Raw genomic sequence first — 12,310 nt, 5'->3', positions numbered from 1 at the left:
AATATTACGGTAGAATGCGATTGGCTGTTTGTCTAGTTTTACAACACTGCGTTGTTTTAAAAGTAAATAATGTTACAGCAAGCAAAGACAGATTTTTTTATCAGACGGTTTGCAGTCAGTTCAGGTGGCTAAAAAGTACGGGGCGCGGGTATTGAGGCGAGGGAATTTTTTGGCTGGATTTATACTACAGACGGATCATTCGTCTGGGATGAACTTGGGCAAAGAGTCCGATAATTCGTCTGTGTATAAATACGGGCAAACAGACGGATCATCCGTAGACGGATTATCTACGAAAGTTCGTGGGTCAAGACGAACCATCACGATAATTCGTCTGGACGGATGATCCGTCTGTTTGCCCGTATTTATACAGAGACGAATTATCAGAGGAACTATCGGTCTTTGCCCAAGTTCATCCAAGACGGACGATCCGTCTGTAGTATAAATCCAGCCAATAAGGCAGGAATCACTCGTCCGACGCTAAGAAAAAAGACAGGCTGCAAAAATTCTAATTGTTTTTTTTTTTCATTATTAATATATATTTGATGTCACTTCGACAATCTGAAAAGATGCGAAATCAGGTTTACTACAAAGGACCACAAAACATATGCCCCCGGCTCGGGACTCTTGATTGATGACTGGGGAGGATTGGGCCGAATGTGCGTGACATGCCGGTCGCTCACGCCGGGCACAAACACTGATTGATCTGTGATTTACTGAACAGCAAGCTTTAATCCGCTCTGCGAAAGTCAGCATGACGGAAGAAAGGGTTTCTTCTCTACCAATAGAACCCCAAGTAGACGTGGAAGGTACAGGATCAGATGCAGAACTCGAAAGAGGGGGAAAACAAGCGAAATTTGACGAGGAAGATAGTGATAATGACTCGACAATCAGCAGTTCCAACTCGAATTCAACCCAAGCAACGGTAGGAAAGCGAGGATTTCGTGGCAAAGGCAGGAAGAAAAAAAGTTTAGCTTTCAGATGCGTCAATTTTCTCAAGGTAACATGTTTTTATGCGTGGTCTTTTCCGTTACTTGTGTAATTCTTGTCATTTTGTCGGAGTGTTTTCTCACGTGAATGAATTTTGCTTTTGTTTCCCGCGTTTTAGGCTTGCAACACGTGTTTTGTGATTCGTGAATGGAAACTTCGAAAAGAGGCATTCGTTACCATATTGTTTTAAGGAAAAGGGTGGAAAAGAATTTTAGTTGGTTGTTATGAGATCTTGCCCAAGATGACAATTTTTGAGCAATGGAGATTTGACAGTTTTTATGCATTAAGACCGTGATAGTTGCTGGTCAGTTCAGTTGCCAAGTAACAACAGGGGAGCAAAGTGCAAAAATTTGAGCAAATAAAACAAGTAATATTTTGGCTCTCAAACCACAGAAACTGTAACAGTGACCCATTGCCTATCCACAGAATTTGTTACACTCGGCCTAGCACAGGCAGCGATCTTATTGATGATAATTTTAAAGCCTGAGTGAAGAGCTGAAAATCGGTTTTGAGTTCCCACCTTAATTTAATTCCTGAAGGGCCAGAAAGATGTGGGGCAAGCATGATAAGTGAATCAGTTTGACAAAAATTATTGAGAGCCAGATTTTTGATTGGTTGGTCTGATTCTATATATTCAGAAACTGATTTAGGAGAGAGGAGGTGGATTGGGTGGGTAACCACTTGCCCCCCCCCCCCCCCATTTTTAAGAAGCAACAAATAATAAAAGGGAAAAAGATTATGAATATTATGGCAGAAATATAGGCAGACACTCTGGAAAGGTACCTCATTGTAATTCCTACTTTGTAGTGCCCATTGCTAGTATTTCCACTGTAACATTTTTCAGTTAGGTTCCAGTGCTGAGATTGTGACATTCTGGGGGTATACCCCATTGATTCTGCAACCCCAAGGTACCAACCACCCCTCCTTGAAAAATCCTGGATCCTCCCTTGATTTTTTAAAATACATATATAATCAAGGAGATGAACTTAAAGTATCTCCTTTTTCCTTCAGAGGAGAAAATTCTTATAAGAATTGTAGGCACTCTGAATTTTGAATTTATCTTGAATATAAAGTTCCAGGAAATGTAGTGTATTAATTTACTACCTTGTAACCCCAATATATATGTAACTATCAGTACCCTCTTTATGGGAAAGTCCCGTGTTAACAAATGATATACATGATTGTATTTAAGGAACAATAAAACAATATAAGTACAGGTATCCCCGATTTTTAATGAGCATACTTTCCCAATCCCTTGGGTCCTCATCATATCAAACTTCAACTGTATACAGTTATGCAGTGCTGAACCATTTAGGCTGTGAGATGATGTGCACATTTTGCTTTCAACACCAACATAGTTCATGTTTTACCACCTAAAATGTGACTTACTGTGAGTAAACATTAATTTGATATGTTGTTCTCATTATCGTTCTAAAAATTAACAGGAGGACCACAAACAGCCCATATTTGCAGTTCAGTTTAATCACAATGTACCAGAAGGAACCGATGATCTTCACATGTTTGCCACAGTGGGCAGCAACAGGGTACAGTAACTGAAAATTGAAATGTCCTGGTTCCGAAGAACCAGGACATTTCAAAAAATAACAGGAACATCGCAAATAATTCTGAAAGTTCTCATAATTTTCAGGGCAAGCTTCATTACTTCCTGGGACTGCTAAAAATGTAGTAATTAGATGTTTAATAATAATTATTAAATAATTTTAGTAATTTATAATAATATTTATAAAAGTTATCACTCCCATTTTCTAAATTGGATTATTTCAACAAATGAAAACTTAGAAAAAGATATTCTGCCATTGCCAGCAGACACCATTTAAATATTTTTTTTGTGCCTCTTCCCATTATACTAATGCCTTTATTTCACCAGGTGACAATCTACCAATGTGAAGCAAAAGGTGTAGTCAAGCTTCTGCAGGCATATATGGATGCAGATGTATCCTTTTGTTGATATAATTTTTTTCTGATGCCCTATCCCTCTCCTCAAGTCAATCCAAGTACACATTAAAAATAGGCATTTGAATGTACAATAATATATTGACCAACCTGGTAAACAGCTGGTTGTTACTGTTGAGTCAATTAAAAAATTGAAATGAAATGATTTTACTTGCAAGCTATTTTGCTGTTTTTGCAATCAAAATAAAAAGCAGCAATGCAAAACTAGCCAGGTGATCTTGGCTATAGCTTCACATTAAACATACAGTATTTGGATGTAAAAAAGTTACTGTCTAGTTAAATCTCCTCCTATAAATATTATATTGTATAAACTCATGAAGTCTGCTGTATCTGTAAAACCTTAACAACTTGTTAGCCTGAGGAAAGTTTCTACACCTGTGCTTGGTCCTATCACCCTGACACAGGGGAACCTTTACTTGCCGTTGCTGGCACAAGAGGAATCATCAGATTTATCAGGTTACTATAAATTATTAATTATTGTTAATATATTTCATCAAACTAATTATATTTTTATAGTGTTTAAAATGTATTATTTTTAATTATTTCATTCTGTCTTGTTATCTGTCTTCATGCATAAACAAACATGTATTACTGTGTGATTTATTAGCACTACTTTTTTTTCTGAACATTCGATCAATCTCGAGGACATAATTGTTGAAACACCTGCCTATCTTCAAAATTTGTAACGTGAAATTACTATTGATAAACTTTTACTTAACCAGTCCAGTATTCTTGTTTACCAGTACTCTAAATGTAGAGCTATCCAGATAGTGGCGAGTCTTTTTGTTTACTGCAAATTAAAATAGAATTTGATATTTGTATTAAAGTTTATAGAATATACAAATTAAAATGATATAACCTTCCTTTATAAATTGATGATCTGACATAATAAATTTATAGATGTTCAATTTCAAATCAGTTGAAGCAAGGCAAAAATACTTAAGATCTTCTTATTTTTTTCCAGCCCTATCAGTATGAATTGTATCAAAGTGAGTATATTAAAGACTTTTGTAGTGTTATTTATTTTAAGGTGTTAATCAGCGAGGGGCACATTGCTACATGTATGATCATGTATTTTGCAATGTTCCCAAACAACCCAAATTGTGTTTTCTTTATATCATCAGGGGTGTCACAGACATCACTCCTCTGTACCCTGTTTGTGTGATCCTCTTTAAGCTGATAGTGAAAATGTTTGTGAAAAGCAGATATATAGGCTGGAGAATTTCAGCTCTAATTATAACATTCTACTATGCTTTCCATTTAGCATTATATCGGCCATGGAGGAGCTGTTAATGAGCTCAAGTTTCACCCAGTGGATCCCTATCTTCTTCTCTCAGCGAGCAAAGGTAGCAATTGCTAATTAACATTTCTTCACTCACTAACTAGCTTACTTTCTCTGGACCAAGCTAGGGACTTGTCAAATTATGTTAATTTTTAACCTGAAACAACAAAAGTGCTGCTTGATTTATGTCAATTCATCTTCACAGCTACAGTAATGGTAAAACCAGCATGTTGCAGTTCATTTATCTTTGTAAAACAGTTATGGAAGCCTTGCTTGTGAATTCAAAGTAATTTTCTTTGAGTTTAAATTTCACGTTGAGGTTAGAAGGACCAAGGAATTGATCAATGGATACTTCAACTGATTAAGATTATTTGTAACACTGTTAATAACGATTTGATTTAATACCCTCATTCTCTATTAAGTGCAACAAACTCCAACATAAGGTATTTTTGTCATAGGCTATTGCAAATAGTGCTCCTCAGGGCTGCCATTAAGGGCTGTAACCCATAACAGCTGCTATGGCTGAGTATGTTTGATGGGCCCTTGATGTTATGGTTGAACAGGACTATAGGTGATACAATTCACTCACAAAGTAACAAGTTTGTTATGTGTGTTAAGATCAAGCCTACCTGGGACTCAAACTTAGCAACAGCCGTGCTTCTATCCTAATATGCTCCCCCTTATTGTGTTGATGGCAGATCACAGTTTGAGGTTGTGGAATATCAAAACAGATGTGCTAGTTGCTGTATTTGGAGGAGTGGATGGTCACAGAGATGAAGTTCTTAGTACAGTGAGTGACTGAACAAAAATTTTAGACTTAAAAATTTCAAAGACAATTACAACACTCTGAGATGAAAGTAACAAACTTGCGTTATTAAATTTGAAGCATGCCAAGATTTCATAATCATTAATTTGTATTAAAAATAAGATATTCTTTAAATAACAGTTGTAGTTTACAAGCTGCTTGCATAGTCAAAAAAGAAAAAAAAAAAAAAAAAAAAGCTAACCTGTTTTTTGTTTCCTTGGCCCTATACCCACTTAGGGTTACGGTCAAAATCTAATCTCTATTTTATTTCCAGTTCATTAGAAAATAGTAGGTTATTAATTATACGAAGTGTCCCCAATTAGTAGAGGGGTTTTCCCCCCTTTGGCTAGATATAAAGACACAGTTTATGTATGTATGTATTTCTCTAAACATGGAAAATTCTGTGCACATTTTAAGGTCAATTTTATGATAATTATGTGGTTTTGTTTTGCCTTCTTTTCTGTTGGAAAGCACACTGGTTACTTTTTCAGTTAAGCTGGATAAGAGGAGTTGTGCTGTCATGTTCTCATCTGTGTTATTTTATTTGTTCAAAGGACTTTGACATCCTTGGTGAAAAGATGGTGTCCTGTGGCATGGATCACTCACTTAAGATATGGTCACTTGAAACTGACGCTATGAAAAAAGTACGTCAAACCAAAACACATGCGTGCAAGTTCTTCCTGCTAGTGGTGCAAAATGTTGCAAAAGATTCTCGATATTCATATTAGGACTATAACACCCTCTCCCCGCTCCCCCAAATGACCAAATTTTAAGTTAATTGTCCCTTATTTTATATTGCTTTCTTGCTTTTGCTAGGCTATCACGGACTCTCACACTTATGATCAGAGCAAAACGGAAAAGTAAGTAAATACTTCATGTAAAGTCTGTTGATGACACAGCTTAATATCTTCTCGTCAAAAAGTACTGCTTTTCATCATGTAATGAGAGAATCATGGCGTTCTGCTGAGGACCTTTTCTTAGAAATGTGAAAAGGTCTTCTTTGAGGGGGCAAGAATAGGGGCGTAAATCTCCCAACCGTGACTCGCTCGCACACGTTTTACCGCGCTCCAGGGTAGTACTTGGTGTAGGACCTCACTATTATGTCCCGAGATACACCCACATGAATCAAGTATGAATCAAGTAGTGAATCAACTATGAATCAAGTAGTGTCACCTATTGCCTGCAGCACCGCTATAGTGCAGCTGTAGTAGCTGTAGTAACAACAACAACAACCATTTTATTTTGGTTCATACATAGAATATCATATAGCAAAAAAATAAATTAAACTTAAATAAGCAAAAAAACTACTCAAAATAGTAAGAACTAAACGAGCTGAGTAGTTACAAGGATTATTATGCTTTAAATCGGTTGTAGGAAAAATAAAGAAAAGAGGACGGAGAAAAAATATATATATAGATATAAATATAAAAAGAAATATAAGTAGTAATAGTATCAGTAATGCTACAGGCAACAGGTGACACTACTTGATTCATAGTTAATGTGTGGGTGTATCTCGGGACATAATACTGAGGTCTTAATCCAAGTACTACCCACGTTCCACGTCAGCTCCATGTGTTTGCTTCAAGTTTTCCTTGGCTCGATGGATTATCTCTGTCATTTGTGATTGACTTGAGTGATTACATTCGTTTTGGTTTTACGACACTAGGGGTGCTTTCCATTCAACCAAAAATTCCGAACATTTCGACTCGAGATCAAATGGTGCGGAAATTTCCTGGAAAAAGTTCCAGAAAATCCAGAAACTGTTAAATTTCCGAGAAGCGAACCATTCAACCGAACGTTCCTGAAATTCCCGGGAAGAAGTTTTCTGTATACTTCGCAAGGTTGCTTTTTTTTTTCCAGAAATTCTGGAAAATGCTGTTCCATTCGTCACTGGTAATTTCTGAAAACGCAAACCGGAATTTTTCATTGAATGGAAAGCCCCCTTGATGCTAGTGTTTACGTAATTAATAGCATTGTACATGGGAATGACTGTCGTCACTGATCTGTGATGTACGTTGCAGGGCTTTTCACACGATCAAGATGCACTATCCTCACTTCACCACTCGTGATATTCATAGAAACTATGTGGACAGTGTCCGTTGGTTTGGCGATCTTGTCTTGTCTAAGGTAACTTGCTTGCTGTTCACTGAGGCCCCGTCCATACTAAGCCGGAGGAATTTAAAAAAGCAGGTTTTAATCTGAAGACGCATCAAGTGTTTTCCGTTCACACTATGCCGAAGGAATTTAAAAACGGAGGTTTTAATCTGGAAACGCATCAAATGTTTTCTGTCAACACTACGCCCGAGGAGTTTTAGAAAAGGAGGTTTTAATGTGAAAATGCATCAAGTGTTTTCCGTTCACACTATGGCGGAGGAATTTGAAAACGGAGGTTTCACTCTGTAAACGCACGAAATGTTTTCTGTCCACACTTACCGGACTACGCCGTACAGGAGGAATTTAAAAACGTAACTATAAGCGGTCATTTTGGATTTGTGTTTGGCGACAATTCAGTCAGGGAAATCACAGGATTGTCGTGACACCATCGTTTTCGAAAAGTTTCCGTCCACACGAAAACGCAAAGCCGGCGTTTTCAAATCCCTCCGGTTTGAAGAGCGTTTTCGAATAGCTTCGTTTTCGTGACGGATTGGTGTGGACGGTAGGCCTCACCGTAGAAATAAAATTGCCTTTTCAAATATCTGCTGTGTTCCTTGGTCATTGATACGCTGTTTTGTTTTATAGTCTTGTGAAAACTGCATTGTATGTTGGAAACCACAAGAGCGATTTGAGGACATCTTTAAAGGGGTAAGAGAAGTCAAATGTTTATTTCGTGTGTAGTTATTTCATTGAGATAAATTAAGGCTTCAGTGTTATGATGGAAACTTTCAAATGAAAACAGAAAAAAAAGTTAAGCAGCATGCGGTTTAGACAAACAAAAATTTTCTGAAGCCATGAAACGTCGAGTCAGTCAAATCACGTGATATTAGTTTGACTTCTGATTGGCTGAATGACGTCATCATCGCTCTGTAGGCTAGGCAGGTTTTGCACGAGTTTCACGGATCTATCACAGTCCGCTTCTTTAGCTCAGGCGTGACATCGGCAAACGGAGAACCAATCACTTTGATTCTGTTGAGCGTTTTCTTTCTTTCTGTTTTTCAGCCGTTTAATTCTGAGCGAGTCGTTACTGTTCTTCACAGGTGAGCAATCACGCATTCTCTCTTAACGAAGCCTTTCCCTGATCTCAAAGTATTCTTCTTTTCTGCTTTTTTTGTATTTGTTAATCTTGATTGGCCTTGTTCTTTTTGTTTCCTCAGGTTCGAGTTTTCGCAATGTGACATTTGGTACATGCGGTTCTCTTTAGATTACGAACAAAGGGTAAGAATTATTGAATGATGTATTCCGAGTGTAAGATGTCTTACAATCTTGTCCTGGTTTTTCTACTGTCTGTTATTTTTGTTTTACCCAACTAAAAGTTTACAAGTAGTAAACAAACCAAACAGACGCGGTAACTGTAGTAGTCTGTGTTTCTGTTTTGTTGCAGTTAATGGCGGTCGGGAATCAAGCGGGAAAGACATTTGTTTGGGATATTGGTGTTGATGATCCAACGAAAGCTAGGTACAGCCTCTTGTTGTAAATATCCTTCGTTGTTTCTTAATGTGAAATGTTCATTTAACACCAAGGCTAAGTCACTGGGCTGGTTACACACGTGCTTCTAAACTGAAACGCGTTCCCAGAGTCAATCAGTACGCAATAAACCAATCAGAACTCAAAATAAAAACACGTGACCGGTGCTAGGCGCGGGAAGAATTCAGCGACCGGTTTAAAGGGCGGTAAAAGCAGAGGTGATGGTGTGAAAAGACAACATCTCTGATTGGCTACCACTAGTTGTGCGATCCTTTAATTATTTATGAAGCATAACAAAAAGTCAAACACAGAGTTGGCAATAAACATGAATGTGGCGATCTGTTACCTTTATGAACTCTTGAAAACGTGAAGTTAACTTACTGAACTTGATTTCTTCAGGTCAACAACGCTTGTACACAACAAGTGTGTTTCAGCCATCAGGCAGACGGGATTCAGCAAAGATGGCAAGTAAGTAAACACCCAAGTGTCTTCCTGTCTAGTCGAAAGAACGTCTATATAACGTCTATATAATTCATCATGTTCATCAAGTTAAAACAAAGGAAATCATGACCGTGAGGGTGTTTGGATCTCTGATCTTGTGAGCGTAGATCTATACGGGTTTAGTTCTTCTTTTTCTCCTTAAATTTCACTTTTAGTTTCAACTGAGAAGATATATCAAATGCTCGAGACAGTGTCCTAACACATTTCCAAGTACTTCGAAATTCGTCAAAAATACTCCGTTTCCCGTTGCTTTTTGGATTCTCTTCTTGGTGTTTGCAAATGTGGCAAAGCACAGTCTTGTATTTCATATAATGCATTTCAGTTTATCGCCTGTTTTCAGCGTTTGTTGTGCCGTAGGTTTCACGTTTAATCTTTTTCTGATTTCTTTACAGGATTTTAATCTCTGTATGTGATGACGGCACCCTATGGAGGTGGGACAGAGTCAGATAACTTGCCATTCCAGCTCGCTGTCGTTCAGTGGTTGTCTGTATCATAGCTCCCTATTTTTGTACTGTATATTTTCTCATGCATAAATGTACACGTTGTACTTTTCGTATATTAAAGAGCCCGTACTGATTTACAGATGGTGGTTTGTTGTCATATGTTTGCAGACATTACCTTGCATTGACGTCAGTTCTCTTTATCCTAATCTAGCTCAGCGATTTCAATCAATTAGAAAATTCAAACAACGTATCTAGTAAACGAGCGCCTTATTTTTAATAAGTATGGACTGCGGTTACTGACAATTGGGCTGTCCTCGAGAATGCTGTAGTTTGTTTCACTTTTTCCCAATTCTTAAAAAATTACCGTACCCAAATTCGCAATTAACTTATCAAAAGCCGTGTCTACTCTCCTGATCTGCGTCATCAAGTTACTGACCTGATATGGCTACGATATCATGCTCGCTTGGCCGAATTTGGGTACGGTGAATGCCTAATCGTACCTATTTGGTACGCTTCGGAGGGATATCAGGTTCGTTTGGTCTCGCCATTGGTATTTTGGCGAGACGTAGTCGAGCCAAAATACGAACCATGGCTCGACCAAGCTCGCCTGATATGCCTCCGAAGGTACGAATAGCTAGGTCTAAGAATTTGCATCAATCAAACATTTGCGCGCGCTTTTTCGTGTTGTGTGTCTTCTGTGACGCAAATTCGTTAAAATGTTCTGAATAACTTGAGTAACGTACTGACATCGACCATGGCAGAGTCTGTTCGTTTTGATGTGAAAAACCAAACTGCTCAATATAATAGTTCTTCTAATAAGGTTGATGCATTTGTCGACCAAACCGCGGAGTCAAACTGCATCGTGGAAATCCGCTCTCAACATAGGGCTGGGAGTGCAACCTGCAAGAATTGCGAAAGTAAACATAGGAAAGTGCAAAGGAAAACAATTTACGCCAGAATTCGAAGTTATATTTTGACTGGACAAAACATTGAAGCCAAGTTGAAGCGATTTAACGTTAAGTCGCATCGTGGGACAAATCCTTTTGGATTTCTTCGCAAGCTCTTTGGCGCTCTGTCCCAGAAGGAAACAGATGTGAAATTCACTGTGGAAGAACTGGAGAAACTGACGGAATGTCAGCTGGGTGAATTAAAGGAATCGCTCCAGAACATAGTAGCAGACAAGCGGAAAGAACTTCAACAAGAAAAGTTGGCTCGTATAGGCGAGAGAGAAAGCTTAGAGAAATCAAAACGGAAGGCGAAGGAAGTAGAAAACATGGCGTGGGTGACGCTGAAACCGTTTATAAATAACCATCCTTCTTCAGATGATTTAGCCAGAGTTTTGATGTTTTAGAAATCTTTCTGAATTACTTACCTTGGAAAATAAATTGCCCTGTAGTTTTGAAGTATAAATCTGAACGTTAGTCAGGGACTATTCAGTAGGAGAGCGCCTCTCGTCTTTCTCTTGAATCAAAATCAAAAGAAGGAAGAAGCACTAGATCAATACGACAGGAGACTGGCGACGTTTTTTTTCTTTCGTTTTTCTTTGCATAGTAATTTCTGGGCTGAGACATCGTAGAGGGGCTAGTCCGAATGAACTTCACCCACCACGTGTGATACAGCTGGCCAATTGAACGGTTTGAGGTTTTTGCCTCATAATAACGGGGTTCTTTTTTAGAGTGTAATTCCCGCTAAAGCATTTATGATACCTCGATTTAATTCAATTCTGCTCTTAGTAAAAACCCTTTGGAGCAGACAGACGTGTTCCCATATGGTAAGTTAAAAACGTGCTGTTTGTATGCGGTCCAGAACAGGGGAGCTTTACACTATGCCAAACATTCCGGAAATTTTGGTCCAAAGTCAAATGGAAAGGTCCTTTCGACCTTTTCGATTTGGTCCGACCGGAATATCGACTTGAATCGGTCTGAGCGGTCTGACAGAAAGTTTGTTCCATTTTGGCAAATCAGTTCGTTGCCCTACTACTCTTCAGTCTCTTCAGTTCTCTTCAGTAGATTTTCACTTAGTGGGGGACTGGGGAAACGAATAGAAAATGGTAAGAGGCATTTTTTTTCACTTGGCCAAGTTTGACCAAGTGTTGCTTGGTTAATCCCACTGGTCCCTGACCAGTTGGTCTGGCATAATGGAAAGCACCCGAGCTAGGACTAAAAAACATTCTATCAGGAGGTGTACTCGACTGTTATACCGAGTGCTGCCGCTGCTGCTGTAGTAGCTTGACATTCATGGATTCAACGATGTTGGCTACATGTTTTTCTTTAATTAGCTCGCTTTTTTTTTTTTTTTTTTTTTTTCGATTCTCAGCATTTGTCAAAGAAAATTAGGTAGTTCAATTTTTTTACCCACGAGACGTCGAATTTGCAAGTGTTATATGTTGGTTGACAGTGTTTGCAATGTTCTTTTCAAGGACGTCACCATTCTGCGTACTGCCGCCCGCTCTCCTCAAGAAAAACCGGAACGGGGCATCGGACGTCATGAATGAGCATATTTTCTCAAGAGACCCCTACCCAGAATTGGTGATAGAAACATTTTCTCAAAGAATGTATCTTGCATTTTTTTTTCAAACTGACAGGTATAACGGCCATATGCATAATGATTTAAAAGGGGTCTGCTTTAAAAAAGATATATTTTTCCACACATTGTATTGGAAAGGAGCCGGAGCGTGATGAGACTCGACTTTTTTTT

General features: G+C 38.4%; 1 protein-coding gene across 1 annotated transcript; it reads left to right on the top strand.

Moving 5' to 3' along the window:
• The first annotated feature begins 623 nt into the window (after positions 1–623).
• Positions 624–9,699, top strand: LOC145480792 (polycomb protein eed-like). Its single transcript, XM_081459118.1, has 16 exons — positions 624–997; positions 2,433–2,531; positions 2,876–2,941; positions 3,317–3,417; positions 3,926–3,950; positions 4,226–4,307; positions 4,942–5,033; positions 5,603–5,692; positions 5,865–5,908; positions 7,070–7,175; positions 7,788–7,850; positions 8,205–8,242; positions 8,360–8,420; positions 8,587–8,660; positions 9,069–9,137; positions 9,563–9,699. Exons 1-16 carry the CDS (start codon positions 752–754, stop codon positions 9,618–9,620), a joined length of 1,314 nt encoding a protein of 437 aa, XP_081315244.1. The 5' UTR covers positions 624–751; the 3' UTR covers positions 9,621–9,699.
• The last annotated feature ends 2,611 nt before the right edge of the window (positions 9,700–12,310 follow it).

The sequence above is a fragment of the Orbicella franksi genome, chromosome 3 (assembly GCF_964199315.1).
Source record: "Orbicella franksi chromosome 3, jaOrbFran1.1, whole genome shotgun sequence".
NCBI lineage: Eukaryota > Metazoa > Cnidaria > Anthozoa > Scleractinia > Merulinidae > Orbicella > Orbicella franksi.
This window is presented reverse-complemented; position numbering and strand designations above follow the sequence as displayed.